This window comes from Pongo pygmaeus, chromosome 19 (assembly GCF_028885625.2).
Source record: "Pongo pygmaeus isolate AG05252 chromosome 19, NHGRI_mPonPyg2-v2.0_pri, whole genome shotgun sequence".
Classification (NCBI taxonomy): Eukaryota; Metazoa; Chordata; class Mammalia; order Primates; family Hominidae; genus Pongo; species Pongo pygmaeus.
Window position 1 is genome coordinate 80,454,980 of NC_072392.2, and position 26,484 is coordinate 80,481,463.

The window sequence follows — 26,484 nt, forward strand, 5'->3', positions numbered from 1 at the left end:
CTGCAACATAATTACTCCAAAAGTTGGTGGCATAAAGCAACTACTTGTTATGCTTACAGATTCTGTAGGTCAGGAATTCAGACAGGACATAGTGAGAATGGGTTATCTCTGATTAGTGATGTCTGGGACCTCAGCTAGAAAACTCAGAAGTTAGGGTTTGGAATCATCTATGAGCTCATTCACCCAAGTCTGGCAGTTGATGATAGTTATTGGATTGGGGCTGGAGGCAGTCTCTGCTTCTCTCCAAGTGTGTTCTCCATATGGTCTCACTGCATGAGCTATTTTGGGCCCCTGTATAGCACAGTTGTTGGGTACCAAATTGAAACATTCTGACAGAGAGAGAGAGAGAATGCCAGATGAAAACGATCCTTTGTGTGATATAGCCTCAAAAGTCACATAGCATCATTTTCACCAATGTTATTGTCAAAGCCATGGCAAAACCCTGCCTCGACTCAGTCTAAGCTCTTGGTGGGAGATGTATCAGTTAATGTTTTCTTTTTCTTTTTCTTTTTTTTTTTTTTTTAGACAGTCTCGCTGTGTCACCCAGGCTGGAGTGCAGTGTGCGATCTTGGCTCACTGCAGCCTCCTCCTCCCGGGTTCCAGCAATTCTCATGCCTCAGCATCCCAAGTAGCTGGGACTACAGGCACACACCACCACACCCAGCTAGTCTTTTCTGTATTTTTAGTAGAGATGGGTTTTCGCCATGTTGGCCAGGCTAGTCTCGAACTCCTGACCGCTAGAGATCCACAGGCCTCAGCCTCCCACAGTGCACAGGTATGAGCCACCGTGCCCTGCCGCATCAGTCGCGTTTTAAGAAGAGGATGTGGAATGGGCTATCTCAGCCATTTTTTGAAAATATGGTCTGCCAAAACTTCTTTTACTAAGCATAACTGTTTTTAGATTCATCCATGTTGTTGCTTGTATCAGTAATTCATTTGTTTTCACTGCTGAGCAGTAATCTATTGTACAAATATATTATAACATGTTTATCTCTTCTATTGTTGGATGCATGTTTTTACTAGTATTTTACTATAATGAATAAAGCTGCTATGAACATTCTTACACAAGTTATATGTGGACTTGTGTTTTCTTTCTATTGGGTAAATATCTAGGTATGGAAATGCTGCATCATAAAGTAGATGCATTTTTAGCTTTATAAGAAATTGCCAGAGATTTTTCCAAAGTGGATGCACCATTTTATACTACCACCAACAATGTCTAAGAGTTCTATTCGCTTCACTCTTTACCAACATTTGGTGTTATCAATATTTTTGATTTTAGTCCTTCAGGTCAGTGTGTGGTGGTATTTCAATATTGCGTTAATTTACATTTCCCTGATGACTAATGATATTGGATACTTTTTCAACTGTTTGATAGCAAGTTATATACCTTCCTTTGTAATGTTTCTGTTCAAATTTTTTTGCCCACTTAGGGTTGTTTATTGAGTTCTAGGAATTCTTTATTTATCTTGGATACTAGCCATTTCTCAGATATGTTTTCTCTCAGTCTATGGTTTGCCTTTTCGTTATCTTAATGGTGTTATTTGGTAAGCAAAAGTTGTTAATTTTGATGAAACCTTACTTAGATGTTTCTCTTTCTTTATAATTATTGCTTTCCGTATCTTATCTAGGAAATCCAAGTTACAAAGATATTCTCCTACGTTTTCATCTAAAAGCTTTAAGTTTTTAACTTTTACAATTAAGTCAGTTGATCTATCTTTAATATTTGTGTGTGGTGTGATGTATGAGTTGAGGTTCACTCTTTTCTATATGGATTTCTAGTTATTCCAACATCATTTGTTGAAAAGAATTTCCTTTCCCCATCAAAATGTTTTGGTATCTCCCTTGAAAAATCAAATGACTTTGTAAGTTCAATATTCTTCTTATCCTCCAACATTGTTCTTTCTTCTTTCTCTTCTTTTTTTCCAGCCATGCCACCCTGAATATGCCCAGTCTTGTCTTTTTCCCATGATTGCTTTAGATATTCTACGTTCTTTTTTTCCATATAATTTTAGAATCAATTTGTCAATTTCTACACACAAAAAAAAAGCATACTGGGATTGCAGTGAATCTATAGATTGATTTTGCAAGAACTGACATCTTGATGATATTGAGTCTTCCAATTGATAAATAATGGGCTATCTTTATTTAGGTATTTAATTTCTCTTAGCAATGTTTTATAGTTTTCAGTGTAAAAGTCTTTTTACATCTTTGGTTAAATTTATTTCTAATATGTAATGTTTTCCAATGCTATTGGAAGTGGAGTTTTTGAAATTTTGTTTTCAAATTATTTCTTGGTAGTGAGGAGAGCAGAGATCACCTGATAGCCATCAAGCAGACCTCCAGGGGCAAAAGTCCTTATCAGAGGAATTTAGAAGTAGTTAGACTTCCCTATTATCTAAAGCCACCATCTGGTAACAGGTTTTTTTTCCAAAAATGTATAAGAAACTAGAATTTCTATACATCTCCGGAATGCGTGCATGTCGAAACTCATTGTGCAAACCTTGCTGGCATCAAGGCACCAAAATGTCTACAAATGTAATTATTTATCATGACGTATGTGGCTAAGATGATCCAAATTACCCTTAAGCTCCCGCTTTAAGGTCCATAAATACCCCTAAGGAAAATCCACCGTGACACACTCATTCCTCTCTTGCCGACGTGCCCCACTGCACTTTTCTGCAGCGCTTGCCTTTTCAAAGCTATACTGTGGTCCATAAATTATTCTTACTACCCACAAGCCAATCACTTTTCATTACCAGGGCTCTGATACCTCACCCGGCAGGTAGTATATAAAAAAAGAATAGCTGATTTTGGTATATTAACTTTATATTCTGTGATCTTGCTAAATTATTAATTCTAATAGTTGTTTTGTAAACTCCTTAGGATTTTTTACATAAACTATCATGTCATCTGTAAATAGAGAAAGTTTTACTTCTCCCTTCTAAATCTTTTCACTTTTTTTTTCATACTTTAAGTTCTGGGGTACATGTGCAGAATGTGCAGTTTTGTTACATAGGTATATATGTGACATGGTGATTTGCTGCACCCATCAACCCATCACCTACATTAGGTATTTCTCCTAATGCTGTCCCTCCTCCAGCCCCCTATCCCCAGACAGGCCCTGATATGTGATGTTCCCCTCCCTGTGTTCTCATCGTTCAACTCCCACTTATGAGTGAGAGCATGCAGTGTTTGGTTTTCTGTTCTTGTGTTAGTTTGCTGAGAATGATGGTTTCCAGCTGCATCCATGTCCCTGCAAAGGACATGAACTCATCCTTTTTTATGGCTGCATAGTATTCCATGGTGTATATGTGCCACATTAAATCTTTTCACTTTTAAACCCAGGAACAAGGCTAATGGCTTCCCTCTGTCCCAGTACCCCAACCCCATCTGGATTTTCATCATCTCTTGGTTCCCCTTTATCCAGGCCATACCTTTGTAAATAAGTTCATTCTTGAGTGCTCCGTTCAAAGATATATTTACCTGCCAGAGCCTGAATGATATGGCTCTCTTTCTTTTCCTATTCTTAAATGTCTTTGATTCCTTTTTCTCTTAATCAGCCCATCAGAACAAAATATATTTTATTGGTTTTTCAAATAACTAGCTTTTGTATTCATTTGTATTTTCACTGTCTTTCACTGTTTTTTATTTTATTAATTTATATTTTTACCTGTATTAATTCCAATCTCATAGGTTTTTGTTTCTTCCTCTATGGTTGCCACCCCCTACCTTGGGTGGCATGCTTAGTTCCTTTTTGTCTTTCTGCTTTAATAATGAAGTTTAAACCATACATTTTCTTCTGAATGCAGCTTCACTCAGTCCTTTTGGTTTCATTATGAAGAGTTACCTTAGTCATTACTTTTTACTAGGTAGCTTGTAATCAGTGCAAACATTATCTAGCAATATGTTTCTTAATTTCCTTTTTTTTCATTTTTTTACATATAAATTGTGAAGTTATGATCAGGTAACATATCCAATAAGGTATTAAAAAACATCTCTAGTTTTTTACCGTTTTTATTATGACCATGTACTTTATCAATTTTTATAAATCTGTAGGCATATGAGAAAGAATATATAGCCTCTAGAGGATGTACTCAGAGTTTTATATATATATATATATATATACATATATATGTATTATTAAATAAAGGATATTGATTGTATTATTCAGTTCCTTTATGTCCTTACTTATATTTTATCTACTGAATCTTCCCATTTTAAGAGAGGTGAGGTCTCCTACTTTAATTGTGTTTTTATAAAATTCTTCTTGCATTACTAATTTTCTTTGCTTTATGTTTACTTGATATTTACAGGTTCGTGACTGTTATATCATTCTTAATAAATTTTAACCTTTGATGTCCCTCTTATCTACATTCATTTGATGCTTTAAATTCCACTTCATTTGACATTACTATTGCCCAGAGTGGTTTCCTTTCGCTTGAATTTGCCTTGAATATTTTTGCCTACGCTTTTGTTTTCAATCTTCTTTATTATTTGGTTGGAGTGTATTTCCTGGAGACTTCAAAAAGCTGAGTTATTAAAAACCCAACTGACAATTTTTTCCTTTTAAGGAGAAATTCCTGTTTGTTCAGACATGGTATAATACTGACTATATTTAATTTTATTTCTTTCAACTTAATTTATGTTTACTATTTATTTTCCACTGTTGTTTTCTTTCTTTCTTCTGCTTATTATTACTGCTTTATTCAAGTTGTCATTAATTATATTTGTTTTCTTCATAATTTTTAAAGTTCCAGAAGAGGTTCTCATTTCTTTAATTCTTACATTCCCTTTCCTCTCATTCACTGTCATACTTACATGTAACTTTACTATACTGGCAAAAAAAATACTGCTTTATTCTCCATCAAGATACTCTTTCCCATCAGATATTTTACTTTTTCTCTGTCTCATACCCCACCACATACACACACACACACAATCTCAATAGACTAATATCTAGAATACTCTTACTCCTCCTACCACTTCCTCTACCTCCAACCATGAGAGCTTTAGAATGTCTTCACTTCCCCAACTATACATTCCCAACTCCAACAAACAATCAGCTCCCAAGTTTTACTGAGGTAATTTACTACTTTTATTAGAATTTATCTTATATCATCTCTTTTTTTTTTTTTTTTTTTTTTTTTTTGTCGCCCAGGCTGGAGTGCAGTGGCACGATCTTGGCTCACTGCAAGCTCCGCCCCCCAGGTTCATGGCATTCTCCTGCCTCAGCCTCCCAAGTAGCTGGGAGTACAGGCGCCCACCACCATGCCTGGCTCATTTTTTGTATTTTTAGTAGAGACGGGGTTTCACCGTGTTAGCCAGGATGGTCTTGATCTCCTGACCTCGTGATCTGTCTGCCTCGGTCTCTCAAAGTGCTGGGATTACAGGCGTGAGCCATGGCCCCCGGCCTATATCATCTCTCTTATATTTCAAGAGTCTTTAAGTAAAATTTCATATTACACGTTTCATGGCAGACTATTTTTGAACTTAAAGAGTGGAAAGAAGCTTCTGTTCTGACATCTTTGTACTTTCACCACCTCAGGAGAATGAACGTTTCTGCCCACCTATTTTACTCCTTGGCTTTTTAGGAGTCATAGGAACCGGGAACACCTCATGCTGGCCTTTATTGGCCTTCATCAGGGTCTTTAGGATTTTATGTGCCAAGTGTTTCCCCAAGTCTACTGCTTCTTAGTTCTATTCCCATGCTCTGACACTTTCCTGATGCTTTCCTAGTCCATGGGGGAAAGAGTCCCATGCCCATTCTTTCTTCCAGGACACTATCAGAGCCTAAGGCTTGATATATGCCTAGCAGCCTCTAGAGACAGTAGCATTTGATTCCCAAAAGGCAAACAGCTTGGAGGTGGTAGTAAAAGAGACAATGATTCCTATTCAGGTCTCCATATTTGCAGATCCCTTTCAGAACTTTGATTACGGTTGGTTACGGTAAACACAAAAGAAGAATATTACGTGTAGTACATCTACACCATGAAATACGATGCAGCCATTTAAAAAAAAAGTGATCACGTCCTTTGCAGGGACATGGATGGAGCAGGAGGCCACTATCCTTGGCAAACTAACACGGGAACAGAAAACTAAATACCGCACCTTCTCATTTATAAGTAGGAGCTAAATGATGAGAGCACATGGGCATATACAGGGGAACAACAGACACTGGGATCTACCTGAGGGTAGAAGTTGGAAGGAGGGAGAGGAGCAGAAAAAATAACTATCAGGTCCTCGGCTTAATACGTGGGTGATGAAATAATCTGTACAACAAACCCCCATGACACGTTTACCTACATAACAAACCTGCACCTGTATCCCTGAACTTTAAAAAAAGTTAAAAAAAATTACAGGTAAATGTAATTTTCCTTGATACACAGAATGTTTTTACTCCTGCTAATAGATTCCTTATGATTTGAGATACATTTAGAATATTTTAATGAAATAAAACTCCTTGAGGGCCTAGTTCTCAATGGAAATCCCCCAATTAAATAGCCTATGGCAGAGAGCCCTTCCATTAATTTTTTTAATTTTTCATTAAAAACCAGTTGGGCAATCAAAAGACAAAAGGATTTAGTTGACTCCCCACCATAGCAAACCATACACAAAGCCGAAAGAGCAATAATCCCCTTCAAAGATCTTATCTTTTTCCGTGATGGGCTTGATTACCTATAATAGTCCAGTTGAACAAAAACACATTTTCATGCTGTCCTGACATGTAGCTGGTGTTGACACAGAAATTATTTGTGTCCAGGAATACTTGAATAGATGTAGATTAAGGATCAAAAAATTCTTCTCACCATAGACTTAGCAAGACTATTAAAAATTGATATACTTTTCTGGCCACTCTACTGGTATTTTGTGTTAAAAGTTTATTGAATTCATGAAATAACTACATTTTTAATCTTCTGTGATTCCTGGGTTATAGCTGGATTTTTTTCATCAACATGAAGTAAGTATTACTTTGCTGCTAGAAGAAAAACTACTTTTTTTCAGAAACTAGGAATTAGTCACTTTTCTCCCCCAAAACATAAAACTTCAGTGCTGCTGAAATATTAATTGTATTTAGGAAATAATTGTGTTTATTATCATTTGAGCTTTCTTATGAAGGGTGTAGCAAAAGTTACATGTTCTAAAGCAAACAAATACTAAATTCTCCTCTGTGCAACATCATTTTCATAATCTCATTGTCATGTTTCTGAGCAATTTATTCCTTGTCTTACAGTTAATGGTAAGGTTGATCTGGAAAAGTTGATGAATGAAATGAAATATTTTACGGGTAAGACATTACTAAAATATTTTTACTTGAATTCTAACTCATTTGTATTTTGCATGGTGCTTTCCCAATATTAAATGTATTTGTGCTGATATTTTACATATTTATATAGAACTGTTCTCCCTTTGGTTATTTAGGACTTGGACATGAAAATGAATGGTATATTTGAGTAATAAATTGTATTTTCTGTGATTTCTAACAATAATATGCTGATCTGAACCAGTATTTTAATCAGCAGTCACAAATTGGCCACCCATGGTTGAATCCAAACTGCTATCCACTTTCGTAAGGTCTGGAAACACTGAATCTGCATTTACTCACAAAATTGCTGATGTTTTTTCTCTTTGGATAAAGCATGTGCTCTTTGCTTCACCAAAGCCAATTTCACTCCTTTCCTTTACCTCCAGACCCTTGTGAGCTTTTGAGTTAATAACTTCCGGTTTAAGCAGTCAACATCTAGATAGGCACAGAAAATAAGTACATAAATATTTTTAAAGGATTCAGTAGATTGGGTTGTTTTAAATAATAATCACATGATTCAGCATTAAAAACAAAAAAAGACTAGATATCCCTAAATTATAGGCTGACTGTACAATCGGATTTTCTTCAGTGCTAGCATGTCTTTACATTAGGCTTAGGAGACTGCTGTCTCTTCTCATGAAGAATCAAGGAAGTTCTATCTCACTCATCCTTAAACGCTATTAGAATACGTGAGAATATGGAATACTATGCAGCCATAAAAATGAATGAGACCATGTCCTTTGCAGGGACATGGATGAAGCTGGGAGCCATCATCCTCCGCAAACTAACACAGGACCAGAAAACCAAACACCCTATGTTCTCACTTATAAGTGGGAGTTGAACAATGAGAACACAGGAACACAGGGAGGGGAACAACACACACCAGGGCCAGTCAGGAGGTGGGGGGCAAGGGGAGGGATAGCATTAGGACAAATAGCTAATGCGTGCAGGGTTTAATGGCTAGATGATGGGTTGATAGGTGCAGCAAACCACCATGGCACACGTATACCTATGTAACAAACTTACGTGTTCTGCACTTGTATCCCGAAACTTAAAGTAAAATTTTTAAAAAAAAGGAATATGTGAGAATGCATAAGTAAAGATGTCATTATATGGTCCAGCTTTTTCATTATTCCTGGTAATTATAATATCCTAAAATTGCCATGTGTGAACAACTTTTTTTTCTTTCAAAGGAGACAAAGTTGATACAAATAAACTTAAAAGTGTTTTAGGAAACTTGGGGATTGAGCTCATGCCCAATGAACACTTGAACTTGCTGAAAACATTGCCAGTTAATGGTAAGTCTTATGGATGCCACTGGGTTTTTTAGGTAGCCTGGTTTTGTGGATATATAAAAACATTCCAAAATAAACTAAAAATCCTTAAAAATTGTTAAAAGCTAATGCTAATACAAAGAAAAATTTCATCACTTAGATTTTAATTGAAAATCATCAAACCTTTCAGCTGTAAGTTGCTATCAAAGTTCAAATTCATTATTCACATCTTCAGGTTATTGATTAGCTAGATTTGTAGAAACAGATTAAAAGAAAAATAAAAGGGACAAGAAAATAGAGAGAGAGGAGGGGAAAGAAACAGGAGTAGAGAGACAATAGAAAGAAACTAAATAAAGTAGCTGCATGTGTTTCTGAAAAATAGAATATGTAGTTTACCAACAAGTGGATAATTTTGTACATTGAGAAAAGGCTACATTTCTTAACTTATTATTAGGTGAAATAAAACCAAAAAATTCAGAAAAATAAAAAATGTTTTTAATTTCATAACCCAAAGATAATCAAAGTTAATATTTTAGAGCATTTTCCTTCAGCACTTTTTAGATGATGAATAGATGATAAAGATAAATAGATAGATAAAATTTATGTATATATTAATTTATCATTCTTATGTCTTCAAACTATTAATGTGATTCATCATAGAAAACCTTGGTAATGCAGATAAGAAAATATCAAAACATTTCTATTTCCTACCTCAAAATAATAACTACTCTCAAAAATTTGAGATGTGTGGCCTGGTGTGGTGGCTCACGCTTGTAATCCCAGCACTTTGGGAGGCCGAGGTGGGCAGATCACGAGATCAGGAGATTGAGACCATCCTGGCTTACATGGTGAAACCCTGTCTCTACTAAAAATACAAAAAATTAGCCGGGCATGGTGGCATGCGCCTGTAGTCCCAGCTACTCAGGAGGCTGAGGCAGGAGAATTGCTTGAACCCAGGAGGAGGAGGTTGCAGTGAGCCAAGATCGTGTCACTGCATTGCAGTCTGGGCGACAGAGTGAGACTCCATCTCAAAATTAAATAAATAAATATAAAAAATTGGAGATGTATATTTCCAGTTTCCTGTCTATGAATATATGTCCTTATTTTCTTTGGCAGCCTTGTGGAGAAAACTTTGCAAACATCCTAAAATTTGTCAAGATTAGATTTCTTTAAGTAAAGTTGCAAAATGGAAGATATTTTATTCTGTCAAATTTCTTTCTGGAAAAGTTATCGTAATTTGAATTCCCACAAACAGCAGTAGGGAATGTTATTTTCCCTACATTCCCAATACAGAAAAGTGGGCAGGTACATATAATTGTTATGATTTGCATTTTACTCAGGTACTACTGAGAGTGAACATTTTGTTCCTGTGTATTATCTACTTGCATTTGAAATGTTCCTTGGGCAAAGATTTTAAGTTCTTTCTGAAATTAAGAGATGTGTGCTATCTTGTAACTCTATTTCCAAAATGTCCCGTTTTTTATAGGTGATGGAAAAGTGTATCAGAAAAGGTTGATGAAAGGCATAAAGTCTCTTGAGCGTGAGTAAGCAGCACAATAAAAAGGCTTAGTCTTAAACCCTTATTTGTACTGTTAAAATATAAATTTTCCTTTCCTATATAACTGAGTCATTATTTATGGTTCCTTCAGTAGATCTGCAAGTTACCAAGTGTTTATTTTACTATGATCTGGCAGAAAGTGTCAAACTTTCTTGGATTTTTCCTCACTCAGCCCCAAAGGAAAAAATTTTTTAATACACAGCAAAAGGTGAAGAGTAAAGGCTGTCAGATAAGGATTTCAGTCAAAAGCAGGACATATAGTTTGCAAATACAGGCAACAAAAATAACTCCTGTTCTGTGGAATATTATGGTCATCATTAGCTCTAGCTTTTCAACTTTCTTTAAGAATGTTTTTGCTTTGTAGGCTTGTTCCCACAATAAGATTTGAAGAATTCAGTTCTAATTTTTATCCTTCCATTAGCTGTAAAAAACAAGTTTTTGGTGTTTATCTTAAAATCTTAACAATAATACTAGGAAATAAATGATATTTTTTCATTGTGATAAAACACATGCTCAATAAAGAAGAAAAATAATACAGCAGCATGAATACATAGTCCAATTTTAGAATCATTCTGCTTTACCATATTCCTTTTCTATTCCTTACTTAGAAGGCAATGTTGATGTCAATAAGCTGGACACTCTTTTAGAAAGCATGGGGATAAAGATCACGGAAGAGGAATTCATGGATCTAACAGAAAGACTACCAGATGACTGTGAGCACTGTAATCACCCCTGTACTTTTTAAGGGGTACTTATTCTTTTAAACTTGAAAATGAGAATTTCTCAAAGCAGATCATCAAAATATCAAAGACTTTTCAAAAGCTTAGAGAAGAGCTCAGTCTTAAAGTCAGGGAAAAAAATCATTTCTCTTAATCTCTTCATAATTTCAAGTAATCTAAATTAATTAATCTAAGAGAAATAATTATCTAAATTAATTCAATTAATCTAAGAGAATCTAATGATTCTCTTAATCACTTCAATTAATCTAAAATCCAGTTTTCCCCCTATGGATACTAAGCATTGCATAAAATGAAGCCAAGATTTTTTTAAGCCAGAAAATGATCAGGAGGTAGCATTCAAAATGGAAGGGAAGGGTTTATTAATAGAAGGAAAGGAGATCACCTCATATTTTCTTCTCTCAAAGTATCTGGTTCCCACATTCACCATTCTATTAAAAAATACTCTTACTTAGCTGACTGCAACATCCTAGTAGGCAAATCCAATGTGCACCACTCACCTTTTTCTAACTTGAGTTCTCTGATGCCTTTAATAATATTAAACTTTTTTCTTTTATTACAACTCTCTACATTCTCTGCTGCTATTAATTCATGCTCTCCATAATTTTCTTCTCTGCCTTTCCTAAGGCTCATTGTTTATGGCCTTCTATTCCTCCCCTCAAATTAGTGGGTTAAGTGAGCATTTTTTAATGATATAGTATAGAAGAGAAAAGAAAATATCAGAGCATATGTCACACAGGCTACATATTATTTCATGAAATTTTATGACGTGTGTGTGTGTGTGTGTGTGAGAGAGAGAGAGAGAAAGAGACATGGTGGGTGTTCAGAGTTCTTAGTGAAGCTTAGGATAAAAATTTTTGAAAAATACTGGCTTAAATGATAGTGATATAACAGTTCTATTCTCAGTCTGTTGTTCTTTCCACAACCACACTTCTAGATGATTTCGCTTACCTGTGTATGTTTAAGATTTCAAATCTTTGATCTCAAACCTAGACTTATCCCATGTGATTCAGTCTAAGATAGTAAAATCCTTTTATCTCGAATGACTGAGACAAGCAGTTGGTCAGATCATCTTAAAATCTAGTTAAAATAAAGGATCATAAAATGATATATACATACCTTAAACATTTTACTTGAAAGAAAAAAATAGGCCCAAGGCCATTTTTATTTAATGTAGGCATTCTCTTTGGGGATTTTCTTACATAAACGTATTTATTTGTCTACACTCCTAATTTCTGTTTCTTTTAACAATAAAGTATTTTTCTTTTAAGTTGACCAGAAGGCAGGGTGCCATGCCTTACGCCTGTAACTCCACCATTGAGAGGGAGGCCAAGGCGGGTGGATCACTTGAACCCAGTAGTTCTAGGCCAGCCTGGGAAACATGACAAAACCCCATCTCTACAAAAAAATACAAAAGTTAGCCAAGCGTGGTGGCGTGCACCTGTAGTCCCAGCTACTCAGGAGGCTCAGGAGGGAGAATCGCTTGAGCCTGGTAAGTCAAGGCTGCAGCGAGCCATGATTGTGCACTGCACCACTCCAGCTCAGGTGACAGAACAAGACCATGTCTAAAAAAATAATAATAATAATAAAATAAAATAAAAAAGTTGACCAGAAATTTCAGTCAGACTCTATCTAGGTTTTAGTTATTTCTCCAATCTTTTTACAGTTATCTTACTCACACCAAATTCAGCAGAACTTTTTTAGCAATTTGCCTTCACCAGAATATTCCAAATTATTCAAATGTGTTTTCTATGAGAAAAACTCCCTTTTCCATTTATAGTTCATCAGTTTATATAATGATTGAATTATCATCAATTTAATAAAAAGTAGAACTATTTATAAACAAGTCTAGAAACAAACTCAACAACTTAACCCATAACACAGATGCACTGGATTACTAAAATGGAAGCTTACTAGCTGTGAAAATTTGGCATGCCATCAGCATCAGTCTGAATGTGAGAATTCATAGTAGAAAGGGAAAATCAAGTTTAGACCATCAGGTTGGTTAAATTGAGGTAAATTAAGAAATATTCTCCTATAGTAACACGTCCCTATTCAGACATAGCTTTTTCACTGATAATCCTAACTCAGCAAATAAAAGGTAAAACAAAAATCATGAATTACCTCTCTAACTCATAATTTTTAAAAATTCTGTTACCATTATTTACCCACAGTTACCATGCAATAATCCACAACTTATCTTTGGCATCTCATGCTCTCTCATTTTTTTCCTCTTAAAAATCTCTTGGCTATCTTGACTACTCTCACCTTAATTCAGATCTTCATGATCTCTGGCTTAAACTACTAGAAAAGCCTCCTGACTGGTCTAATAATCATATTGTTGCCTTCAAGTTGCTCTGTATAAACTAGCCAGGATGATTTTGCTAAGGTGAAAATCTGACATTGTTATTCCTCAAATTAAAACTCTTCAATGATCCTTCATAGCTTATATACATTGAGTCTTACAGTATGCCAGGCACAGTGCTAAGCATTTTATCAATTGGCTCATTTAATTAATTTATTTATTCATGATATCTGTTGAACACCCATGTCTCAGCCTGTTTCAGTCTTAGGGATACAGCCATGAACAAAACACATTTATGTAAACTTCGTAGAGCTAGGATTATCTTTTTTCACTGCTTATTCCCAGATCCAGACAGTCTAAACTCAGAAACCAACTGTTAACTGTTACTCTGACTCCATTCAACCTCTTTTGACTCATCTTTTCCCTCCTTATGGGGCATTTTTCCCTTGAGCAAGATTTAAAAGCATTAGTTCACCACACACTGTGCTGTTCATTGCTCCTTTTCCTGGGATTCTTTCATTGTCGTCCAGTAATAGAAAATAACGTAATGTCATAAACAATGGCCTTCAATATATACCAGTATGTGTTATCATCCATTCCAAGAGAAATAGGGAATTAAAACCAGAATGCATTCAAAAGACTAGAGAAAACATTTTACCTAAGGTAGACTTTATGGTCCAAGAAATCTTAGTTCTTATTGCAGATAATAGAGCTATTTATTAAAGCCCAAGAATTATAAATGTTAAAGTGACAACATATGGTGAATAGCCTTCATCTAGGTTTTACTTCATAATTTAAATACTTAATGCTTTAGGCTTTTCTTCCGAGATTGGCTTTATCAGTGTCTAAATGTTGCCTTGTCTTACAGCTGAAAAGAAAGTCAAACTAAATAAATTGATTAAAGAATTGAGTGCTGTTTTAGGTAAGTGAGAAATTAATTTTTTACATGATCTTTCCTACCATCCCTTCATTCTCTTATTAATTTCAGCATTTTAACCTTTCATTAATTAAATGTTTTTATTTACCTGCTTTGGATCACTTACACTTTTACAACCAATAGAGGTACTAGATCATGGCACAAGATATAGGATACTTCAGAATTGAGGTAATAACTGAGACATTTCTGCAAACAAAATCATTTATATGGATCATCAATATAATAATTTTCAGGGAAATTATATTACCATCATATTATGTGTAGTAATTTTCTCCTACATTATGATGAAATGACTTTTATTATAAATAAGAGAAATAAGTTATATTTCTGAGTCTGGCATTTACTCTGCATAATACAGCAAGTGTGCTCATGTCTTTGTTGTTCATCTAGCAATAGAAGATGCTGCTGCCATCCAGGCACGGTGACTCACGCCTGTAATCCCAGTACTTTGGGAGGCCAAGGTGGGAGGATGGCTTGGTGACAGAGCAAGACCCTATGAAAAAAAAAAAAAAAAAAAGAGAGAGAGAGAGAAAAGAAAGAAGAAGGGGAGGAAGCAGCTGCATCAATAGTATTTGATATTGCTATGTAACCATGATAGCAGACTTTTCTTAATAATGTGAGAATGTTTTTAGTCCTAATTCCACCTTTTGGTCCTCCCTCAATGAGAGCCACAGGGGAAACCATCAGGAATTGTCCAGACCTTCTCCACTATTGCTGATTCTGCTTGAGATGAGCTGACATCTCAGTATCAAATCAGGATGATTTCATCCTGTTTTTGTCTCTGAATCATTTGTTAAATTATCTGTTGATACAGTGGCTGCACAGAAGCATTTGAGACTCTGAAAAGCAGAACTCAAACAGCTGTGAGGCAAACAAAACTGAAAATATTATAAGAAGGGACTGGAAGTTACTCTGGAATCATGGCCAAACATTTGTCAGGCATGAATGAAAACTAGTCTAACCAATCCTTTAAGTCTACCTTTAAAACTCAAGTTTTCTTTTAGCTTAGATATAAATGTCTAAGTGTGAATCCTGGGCAACATGGCAAAACACCGCCTCTACAAAATATACAAAAATTAGCTGGGCATGGTGGCACATGCCTATGGTCCCAGCTACTGGCACGGGGCAGGGCACTGAGGTGGGAGGATCTCTTCAGCCAGGAAGGCGGAGGTTGCAGTGAGCTGAGATAGCACCACCGCACTCCAGCCTGGGTGACAGAGCAAGACCCTATCTCAAAAAAAAAAAAAAAAGAGAGAGAGAAGAAGAGGAAGTGTGAATGCAAGTACAATATAAAGAATTAGCAATGTGGCAATTCTCCCCCTGTTTACCAAAAGAAAATTCACAAAAGAGTCACAAAAGTATATGTATGCTTATACATGGCAACTGAGTTCATCAGCCAAGCAAATGTTATGAAGAGCTGTATATCAGTAACCTGAAAATCTTCAACCCTGGAATACAAAATTTTACAACTGATTTTCTTTCACAGATAAAAAGATAGTGGGTGCTTTCTCAATTTTTGTTTAAGTTTGACTAGTTGCCTTTGCAAAAATTTATGGCTAGTCCCACAAACCTACAACCATTAGTCCTTAAGACTAGTTTGGATTGGGCCTGTGATTTTCATCCATTGTGAAATTTTCACTTACACACTCAACGGAATAAGACAACAAGAACAAAACAAAAATAATTGAGGCATGACTTTATTGCAGTAGAGAAGCAAAAGTAAAAGCAAAGCAAGTAGTGGAAGAATAGGCAGATTAACAGCAAAAATATTTACCAAATATACTACAAATCAAAAAGCCTAATTATATTACACAAAGAACTAGCACTAAGGACAAAGACAAATCCTGGGATAACGAAATTAATTTGCCCACAAGAACTGAATACAACACAGTAAGAGCTCAAATTGTTGACTTACATGACAGCAAATGTGAAGGACAAATAGAAATTATACATAAGAGTCCTGGTGAGTACCCCAGTTGGTCCAACAAGCCCCATGGAATGCTGCCAGATGGAGATCTTCAAAATAAGTGGACCCTTCAGGATTTTTAAAGGCCGACACAACTAATTTATTTTATTATCTGAAATAAAAAGCAAAGCTGGTCAGACACAGTCACAACTGTGCAGAACAGAATGCTTATATAAGATCTGGGGAAAGTATAGATTTGAGTGGTGGGCAAACTCAGAGGCATGGGTAGGTTGACATCATCTGTAGAAACATGATTTCTCTGGTAAAACTGTTACTGATTGGTTGGTATTCACAAAAGTGTTCATTGAAGTATGACTGCTCCCATGTGGCTGACTTTCAGAAGCAAGAAGCTGTGACTGATCAGTTGGCTTGCAGAAGTGTGTTATTTTTGGTAATTTGTCACTGAGTGATTAAACAGATTTAAAACCAGTCTGGTGGTTCCTTGTTGCCATTACTGTGGAACAATTAGTCTTTTATTTTTGGAATACAAAAATACGAGTACTTTTTAATTTTCAGTAGCTATACAGATTCTCATAGTAGACAATGGAGGAGAAATGAACCCACTGTTTCTCCTGATACGTACACAGCTGGATCTGAGTGCACAGGATGAAAGTCATCACAATATCCACAACTAAAGTTATATCAAGTTCCTCTGCCATGCCTCCTCCATAGGCTAGGGCGCCGTTGCCCTCCACTCTATTTAGGCTGTCCTATGATCTGGTTCTGTGGATATGATGGAAGAAGGTCCCCTATCCAATTCATTAACAAAGCAGAAAAAGAAGACCCAGTAGTAACAATTCAGGTCCCTTGCCCATTTTTTGATCAGGTTGTTTTTTCTTACTATTAAGTTCTTTGAGTACCTTATATATTTTGGATATTAAACTTTTATCAGATGTGTGGTTTGCAAATATTTTCTCCCAATCTGTTGGTTGTCTCTTCACTCTATTAATTGTGTCCTTTGCTGTGTAGAAGCTTTTTAGTTTGATGCAATACCACTCATCTGTTTTTGGTTTGGTTACCTATGATTTTGTGATCCTATCCAAGAATATCATTGTCCAGACCAAAGTCATGGAGAGTTTCCCCTATGTCTTCTTCTAGTAGTTTTGCAGTTTCTAGTAGTTTTACACCACTGATTTTTTAATGTTGATATTGTATCCTGCAACCATACTGAATTGGTTTATTGGTTCTAATAGTGTTTTGTTGGAGTCTTTAGGGTTTTCTTTATATAAGATCATGTCATTTGCAAACAGACAACTTAACTTTTTCTTTCCAATTTGAATGCCTTCTATTTCTTTCTCTGAAACTGTAACTTTCATCCATTTTGAGTTGATTTTTATAAATGAGTGAGATAAGGGTCTAATGTCATTCTTCTTCATGTGGATATCCAGTCTTCCTAACACCATTTATTGAAGAGACTGTCCTTTACCCATTGTGTGTTCTTAGTACCTTTGTCTAAACATCAAAATTGACCATAAATGTGTGGATGTATTTCTGGACCTCTATTCTGTTCCATTGTTTGATGTGTCTGTTTTTATGCCAGTACTATGCTGTTTTGATTACTATAGATTTGTAGTAGGTTTCCAAATTCAGTAGTATGATGCCTTCGGCTTTGTTCTTTTTGCTCAAGATTGCTTTGGCTAGTTGGGATCTTTTGTGTTTCCATATTAATTTTAGAATTGTTTTTTCTATTTTTGTGAAAAATGTCATTGGAATTTTGGTAGGGATTGCATTGAATTTATAGATCACTTTTTTTGATGGTCAAAATTAATTTATTTTGGATATTGCATGTATTCTCATTTTAAAACTTTTCTTTTTTTAAGTTCAGGGGTACAAGTGCAAGTTTGTTACGCAGGTAAACTTGTGTCATGGGAGTTTGTTGTACAGATTATTTCATCACCCAGGTATTAAGCCTAGTACTCATCAGTTATTTTTCCTGTGAATTTATAGATCACTTTGAGTAGTATGAACATATTAGCAATATTAATTCTTCTAATCTGTGGACACAAGATATCTTTCCATTTATTTGTTTCATCAATGTTTTATAGTTTTCAGGATACAGATATTTCACCTCTTTAATTAAATTTATTCCTAAGCTTTTTTGTAGCAATTGTAAATGTGATTGTTTTCTTGATTTCTTTTTCAGATAGTTCATTGTTACTGTATTAGAAACACCACTGATTTTTCTTTTTTTTTCTAAGTGTGCAATAGCATTATGTCTTTTTTTATTTTATTTTTTTTATTTTTTATTATTATTATACTTTAAGTTTTAGGGTACATGTGCACAATGTGCAGGTTAGTTACATATGTATACATGTGCCATGCTGGTGTGCTGCACCCATTAACTCGTCATTTAGCATTAGTTATATCTCCTAATGCTATCCCTCCCCCCTCCCCCCACCCCACAACAGTCCCCAGAGTGTGATGTTCCCCTTCCGGTGTCCATGTGTTCTCATTGTTCAATCCCCATCCATGAGTGAGAACATGCGGTGTTTGATTTTTTGTCCTTGTGATAGTTTGCTGAGAATGATGATTTCCAATTTCATCCATGTCCCTACAAAGGACATGAACTCATCATTTTTTATGGCTGCATAGTATTCCATGGCGTATATGTGCCACATTTTCTTAATCCAGTCTATGGTTGTTGGACATTTGGGTTGGTTCCAAGTCTTTGCCATTGTGAATAGTGCCACAATAAACATACGTGTGCATGTGTCTTTATAGCAGCATGATTTATAGTCCTTTGGGTATATATCCAGTAATGGGATGGCTGGGTCAAATGGTATTTCTAGTTCTAGATCCCTGAGGAATCGCCACACTGACTTCCACAATGGTTGAACTAGTTTACAGACCCACCAACAGTGTAAAAGTGTTCCTATTTCTCCACATCCTCTCCAGCACCTGTTGTTTCCTGACTTTTTAATGATCGCCATTCTAAGTGGTGTGAGATGGTATCTCATTGTGGTTTTGATCTGCATTTCTCTGATGACCAGTGATGATGACATTTTTTCCTGTGTCTTTTGGCTGCATAAATGTCTTCTTTTGAGAAGTGTCTGTTCATATCCTTTGCCCACTTTTTGATGGGGTTGTTTGTTTTTTTCTTGTAAATTTGTTAGAGTTCATTGTAGATTCTGGATATTAGCCCTTTGTCAGATGAGTAGGTTGTGAAAATTTTCTCCTATTTTGTAGGTTGCCTGTTCATGCTGATGGTAGTTTCTTTTGCTGTGCAGAAGCTCTTGAGTTTAATTAGCTCCCATTTGTCAATTTTGGCTTTTGTTGCCATTGCTTTTGGTGTTTTAGACATGAAGTCCTTGCCCATGCCTATGTCCTGAATGGTAATGCCTAGGTTTTCTTCTAGGGTTTTTATGGTTTTAGGTCTAACGTTTAAGTCTTTAATCCATCTTGAATTAATTTTTATATAAGGTGTAATGAAGGGATCCAGTTTCATATGGCTATCCAGTTTTCCCAGCATCATTTATTAAATAGGGAATCCTTTCCCCATTACTTGTTTTTCTCAGGTTTGTCAAAGATCAGATAGTTGTAGATATGCGGCATTATTTCTGAGGCCTCTGTTCTGTTCCATTGATCTATATCTCTGTTTTGGTACCAGTACCATGCTGTTTTGGTTACTGTAGCCTTGTAGTATAGTGTGAAGTCAGGTAGCGTGATGCCTCCAGCTTTGTTCTTTTGGCTTAGCATTGACTTGGCGATGTGGGCTCTTTTTTGGTTCCATATGAACTTTAAAGTAGTTTTTTCCAATTCTGTGAAGAAAGTCATTGGTAGCTTGATGGGGATGGCATTGAATCTGTAAATTACCTTGGGCAGTATGGCCATTTTCACGATATTGATTCTTCCTACCCATGAGCATGGAATGTTCTTCCATTTGTTTGTATCCTCTTTGATTTTCTTGAGCAGTGGTTTGTAGTCCTCCTTGAAGAGGTCCTTCACATCCCTTGTAAGTTGGATTCCTAGGTATTTTATTCTCTTTGAAGCAATTGTGAATGGGAGTTCACTCATGATTTGGCTCTCTGTGTGTCTGTTATTGGTGTATAAGAATGCTTGTGATTTTTGTACATTGATTTTGTATCCTGAGACTTTGCTGAAGTTGCTTATCAGCTTAAGGAGATTTCGGGCTGAGACAATGGGGTTTTCTAGATATACAATCATGTCATCTACAAACAGGGACAATTTGACTTCCTCTTTTCCTAATTGAATACCCTTTATTTCCTTCTCCTGCCTGATTGCCCTGGCCAGAACTTCCAACACTATGTTGAATAGAGTGGTGCGGGAGGGCATCCCTGTCTTGTGCCAGTTTTCAAAGGGAATGCTTCCAGTTTTTGCCCATTCAGTATGATATTGGCTGTGGGTTTGTCGTAGATAGCTCTTATTATTTTGAGATACGTCCCATCAATACCTAATTTATTGAGAGTTTTTAGCATGAAGGTTGTTGAATTTTGTCAAAGGCCTTTTCTGCATCTATTGAGATAATCATGTGGTTTTTGTCTTTGGTTCTGTTTATATGCTGGATTACATTTATTCATTTGTGTATATTGAACCAGCCTTGCATCCCAGGGATGAAGCCCACTTGATAAGCTTTTTGATGTGCTGCTGGATTCGGTTTGCCAGTATTTTATTGAGGATTTTTGCATCAATGTTCATCAAGGATATTGGTCTAAAATTCTCTTTTTTGGTTGTGTCTCTGCCAGGCTTTGGTATCAGGATGATGCTGGCCTCATAAAGTGAGTTAGGGAGGATTCCCTCTTTTTCTATTGATTGGAATAGTTTCAGAAGGAATGGTACCAGTTCCTCCTTGCACCTCTGGTAGAATTCGGCTGTGAATCCATCTGGTCCTGGACTCTTTTTGGTTGGTAAGCTATTGATTATTGCCACAATTTCAGAGCCTGTTATTGGTCTATTCAGAGATTCAACTTCTTCCTGGTTTAGTCTTGGGAGGGTGTATGTGTCAAGGAATTTATCCATTTCTTCTAGATTTTCTAGTTTATTTGTGTAGAGGTTTATAATATTCTCTGATGGTGGTTTGTATTTCTGTGGGATCGGTGGTGATATCCCCTTTATCATTTTTTATTGCGTCTATTTGATTCTTCTCTCTTTTCTTCTTTATTAGTCTTGCTAGCGGTCGATCAATTTTGTTGATCCTTTCAAAAAACCAGCTCCTGGATTCATTAATTTTTTGAAGGGTTTTTTGTGTCTCTATTTCCTTCAGTTCTGCTCTGATTTTAGTTATTTCTTGCCTTCTGCTAGCTTTTGAATGTGTTTGCTCTTGCTTTTCTAGTTTGTTTAATTGTGATGTTAGAGTGTCAGTTTTGGATCTTTCCTGCTTTCTCTTGTGGGCGTTTAGTGCTATAAATTTCCCTCTACACACTGCTTTGAATGTGTCCCAGAGATTCTGGTATGTTGTGTCTTTGTTCTCGTTGGTTTCAAAGAACATCTTTATTTCTGCCTTCATTTCGTTATGTACCCAGTAGTCATTCAGGAGCAGGTTGTTCAGTTTCCATGTAGTTGAGCGGTTTTGAGTGAGTTTCTTAATCCTGAGTTCTAGTGTGATTGCACTGTGGTCTGAGAGACAGTTTGGTATCATTTCTGTTCTTTTACACTTGCTAAGGAGAGCTTTACTTCCAAGTATGTGGTCAATTTTGGAATAGGTGTGGTGTGGTGCTGAAAAAAATGTATATTCTGTTGATTTGGGGTGGAGAGTTCTGTAGATGTCTATCAGGTCTGCTTGGTGCAGAGCTGAGTTCAATTCCTGGGTATCCTTGTTAACTTTCTGTCTTGTTGATCTGTCTAATGTTGACAGTGGGGCGAAACACCACTGATTTTTCTATGTTGATATTGTATCCTACAGCCATACTGAATTGGTTTATTGGTTCTAAGTGTTTTGTTGGAGTCTTTAGGGTTTTCATTACATAAGATCATGTCATCTTCAAACAATCAACTTTTTATTGTCAACGTGAATGCCTTCTATTTCTTTCTCTTAAAAGTGGGCTTCCCTGGAAACCATAATTCTCAGCAAACTAACATAGGAACAGAAAACCAAACACCACATGTTCTCAGTCATAAGTGGGAGTTGACCAATGAGAACACATAGACATAGGGAGGAGAACATCACACACCAGGGCCTGTCAGGGGGTGAGGGACAAGGGGAGGGAGAGCATTAGGACAAATAACTAATGCATCTGGGGCTTAAAACCTAGATGATGGGTTGATAGGTGCAGCAAACCACCATGGCACATATATACCTATGTAACAAACCTGCATGTTCTGCACGTTTCCCAGAACTTAAAGTAAAATTAAAAAAAAAAAGTGGGCTTCCTGGTCTTGTTCCTGATCCTAGAGGGAAAGTTTCACTTTTTCACCATTGAGCATGATGTTAATTGTGAGTTTGTCATATATGGAGTTTATTGTGTTGAAGAACATTTATTCTATATACAATTTGTTGAGTTTTTATCATAAAAGGATGTTGAATATTGTTGAATCCTTTTCTGCATCTATTGAGATGATCACATGTTTTTTTTCCTTCATTCTGTTAATGTGGTGTATCACATTTATTGATTTGTATATGTTGAACCATCCTTGCCTCCAGGGATAAATCCCACTTGATCATAGTGAATGGTCCTTTTAATGTGATGTTGAATTAGGTTTACTACTATTTTGTTTATGATTTTTACATGTATGTTCATCAGAGATATTGGCCTATAATTTTCTTTTCCTCTAGTGCCCTGGGCTGGCTTTGCTATAAAGGTAATGCTGGCTGAGGCCCCATTTTTGCAATATATTCTCTACCAAGCATTTATTATGTGCATTTTATGGACATTGTACTACTTAATAATTAATATAATTTATGTAATCTATGTACTTTTCAATATGAAATATATGTGCCTCACATTTTATTGCTTCTAACATAATGATTATTTTTAAAATATCAAGAGAAATAGTTAAACTTCTATACTGTAAGAAAAGAACCAAATTATTATTTGTTTTATTTTTACCTATTTACATAATTAAGATGATTATAAATTTGAACTTTTTGCTTGTTGTGCAATACATGACTTTAAGTACCTTTGAAATTATTATAATGGTATATGAGTGAAAATATTGTTAGTTAACAGTATTTGTGTTCTTCTCAAATTTGTTTTTGTCACAATTTCTGTCTGTTTTCTAGGAGAACAGGTAGATGTCAGTGACCTAGAAGATGCGCTAAAAGACATGGAAATAGAGGTCACATATGAGGACTACTTGCCTTTAGTAAAAACTTTGCCGCTTGATGGTAAGAATTTAAAACGTATGTATCCTTCAAAGGGCTTCAGAGTGCTTGTGAGATTGTGAGATTTTCTTCTAAAATGATACAGAATTGTTACCAGTTTTTTCTAAGTTCAAAGTATGGTAACAAAGCAGATAAATCTGAGATATTCTCCTATTTTTCATTTACACAAATTTATTTGTATTCAGTTTAAAATTCCATATATGTATCTTCCCACTATTTATGTTATGATAAATATGTTAGATATATTATGTTATGATAAATATTGTTAGATATGTTATGATAAATATGTTAGATATATTATGCCATAGTTCTTTGAAAAATTACCCAGCATCCTATTAAACTCACACTATGTTGATACAAACAAAAGATATAGTCAGAGGTTGAGATTCTACTTCTAGTTTTAAAAGCTTTTAGAATTACTAGATTTTTGCCAGAAAATAAATCTGGTTCATTTGCTTTTTATTATGATAAACAGTAGCTATTGTACTCCTTCATGCCAATAAGACGTGTATTATTGTCACTGATTGCATTAATGAGTCTGATAGTACGGGGGAGAATGTAAAATGGAAAAGTAAGAGAGGTATAAGGAAAGAAGTTAGAGATAAAGGTAAATCAAATGGGATATAAGTTTCAAAATGTTTAAGCCAATAATTATTGCTTTTGTGTAAGTGTGAATAGATCTACCTCATTAAAGTGTCTCCAAATAATCTTCATTACTAATTGAGAGAAAAGTAGGTAAATTTCAGAGAAAAATATTTAAAACTCCCTCTTTCTGAAATTATGGGATTAGGGAAAGAATTGTCACATTTTTATTGTTTAGCAAGTCTCCCTTTATTGTTCTCTGACCTGAATTGTGTCTTTTCTTGCAGCTGAAGGAAAGGTGTATCAAAAAAGGTTGCTAGATGGTATAAAGACTATTAAAAGTAAGTGCAAAGTATGGTGAGAAAGCAGATAAATCTGAGATATTCTCCTGTTTTAATTTATACAAATTTATTTGTATGAAATTTAAAATCCCATATATGCATCCTCCCAGTATTTGTGGCTGTGTTAGATATATTATGCCATAGTTCTTTGGAAAATTATCCAGCATCCTATAAAACTTGCACTATGTTAATATAAATAAAAGATATAGTCAGAGGATGAGATTCTACATCTAGTTTTAGTGGTGACCCTATTTGTACCCTTAACTAGATCTGATTAAACTTTATGTCTTGATGATTAAAGTGATAACCATAACACATGTGAATTAAGAAGGATTTTTTTTCATATCTTAGTATTCTTTTTAATGATATTTTGTCTCTTCTAAGGAGGAAAGGTTGATATAAATAACCTGGATAAATTTCTGGAAAATATGGGGATTGAGCTCTCAGAAAAAGAACTTGAAGATTTTTCAAAAGACCTACCAGTTGATGGTAAGCATTATAGATAAAAATGTATTACATTTAAGACAGCTTGGGTTTGAGAGCATACATAGACCAATGAGAATGGTTAATTGACATCAATAGGGCATTTTTAAAAGCTTAGAGCAGAATTCAGGTCAGATGAAAACATATCTCCTCTCTTTAATTCAAGTCCAGCAAATGTATTCCATTATGGATAATGAAAATTGGTGAGGATACTAACAGACCACTCTCAGGTCAAAGAATGAAGAAAAGAAGAAAAATAGAATGTGAAAGATTTAAAAGAAACATTACATAATATGTGAGAGAAAAGGAAAACTGTCTGTGATGAGGCATGATTAATATTGATTAATGGTGATTTCCAGTATGTATGATTCAGCTGTTATGAAATAGAAAGATTAACATGAAATAGAGAGATCTGGAATAGGAATGACATTAGAAATGTTAAGAGATGTAACTATGAATAGTCAGCCTAATATTACTATTATAATAGGATACTACATGTAATATGAGGTTAGATTTTAAATATGTTAGTAAAATGAAAATTTTTTCAGAGGAAAAAAAGTGCCAATATTGGTTCAAGAAGATATGAAAATATGGATAGACCAATAATAGTTGAAAAATACTATCAAATAATTTTACCTGTAAACTCATCCACTACTACCCATCCCTCCAACAAAAGGTGATAGCCTCGAATGGTTTTCAAAGTAAGTTCTATCAAATTTTCAGAGAATTTTCATTTTAATGTTATGTAAACTGGTCCAGAGGACTCCAGCTTGAGTTGATGAAAAAAGCAAAATCTGGCTAGTTTTCTTTTCCTCTAATACCTAACAAAATGAACAACAGAATTTTTAAAAGTAAAAAAATAAGCAAAGGAAATTCAACATGAATCAAATAATAAAAGGGAACCAATTTAATGCCATAAATGTTAAATGGAGACAGACAAGGAAATAAAGACTCTACACTGGAAACAATAGTACAGCAGAGCAGCCTCCTCAAAACCTTTCTCATTCTTCAGAAACTAAACTGGTAAGCTGCAAAATCCAGAGAATTCACACTAAAGTGCCCAGACCTGGGGTAAAGCAAATTGAATAAATAACTTTTTTCCTTCTCAACTTACTAGGAAAGTAGAAACAACTGTTAGGGATAAATTAGTAAAGAAGGGGAAATGAACAATATAAATCATTCATCTCCTCATCCTTTCCTTTTATTCTAGATCAAAGGGAATACTGAATGTTGAGCAGGATAAAATTTTTTTCCACCTACTCCTAAAGATACTCTAAAATTTCACAATATCAGGGGCAAAGAGAAATTTATAAATCATTAACAGGAGAAAAAACAAACTACACACAAAATGATAAAGAATCTTATATTACCAACATTGGATTCGGAAAGAAATAGAAAAATATCTTCAAAGTGATGGAGAAAAATAACTTTGAACACCAAATATTCAAGGATTATAGTAAAATAGACATTTTCAGGCAAACAAGAACACAGAAGTTTACTAGCCATGGACTTTCTCTAAACAAATTACTAAAAGATGTATTCTAATAAAAATAAAATGAATACAGGGGAAGTAGTGAAGGAAAGAACTTATTCTGAAATCTAAGTAAGTATTGCATATGCAAAAATGTAATATCATAGTCTGGAACTAAAACTCAAGATGATATCAACATTCTAGTTGGGGGCAGGTGTCATGGGTGGCAAAAGCCGAAAGAATAG

At 35.2% G+C, this 26,484-nt stretch overlaps 1 protein-coding gene across 1 annotated transcript in view; it reads left to right on the top strand.

Annotated features, from left to right (window-relative positions):
- Nucleotides 1-26,484, top strand: part of LOC129017919 (EF-hand calcium-binding domain-containing protein 3) — a 535,384-nt gene that overhangs the window by 338,393 nt on the left and 170,507 nt on the right. The window contains exons 61-68 of the mRNA XM_054458898.1: nucleotides 7,235-7,288; nucleotides 8,500-8,604; nucleotides 10,067-10,120; nucleotides 10,747-10,851; nucleotides 14,049-14,102; nucleotides 23,261-23,365; nucleotides 24,232-24,285; nucleotides 24,670-24,774. Coding sequence (XP_054314873.1) covers nucleotides 7,235-7,288; nucleotides 8,500-8,604; nucleotides 10,067-10,120; nucleotides 10,747-10,851; nucleotides 14,049-14,102; nucleotides 23,261-23,365; nucleotides 24,232-24,285; nucleotides 24,670-24,774 — 636 coding nt within the window. The remainder of the gene's footprint in view (nucleotides 1-7,234; nucleotides 7,289-8,499; nucleotides 8,605-10,066; nucleotides 10,121-10,746; nucleotides 10,852-14,048; nucleotides 14,103-23,260; nucleotides 23,366-24,231; nucleotides 24,286-24,669; nucleotides 24,775-26,484) is intronic.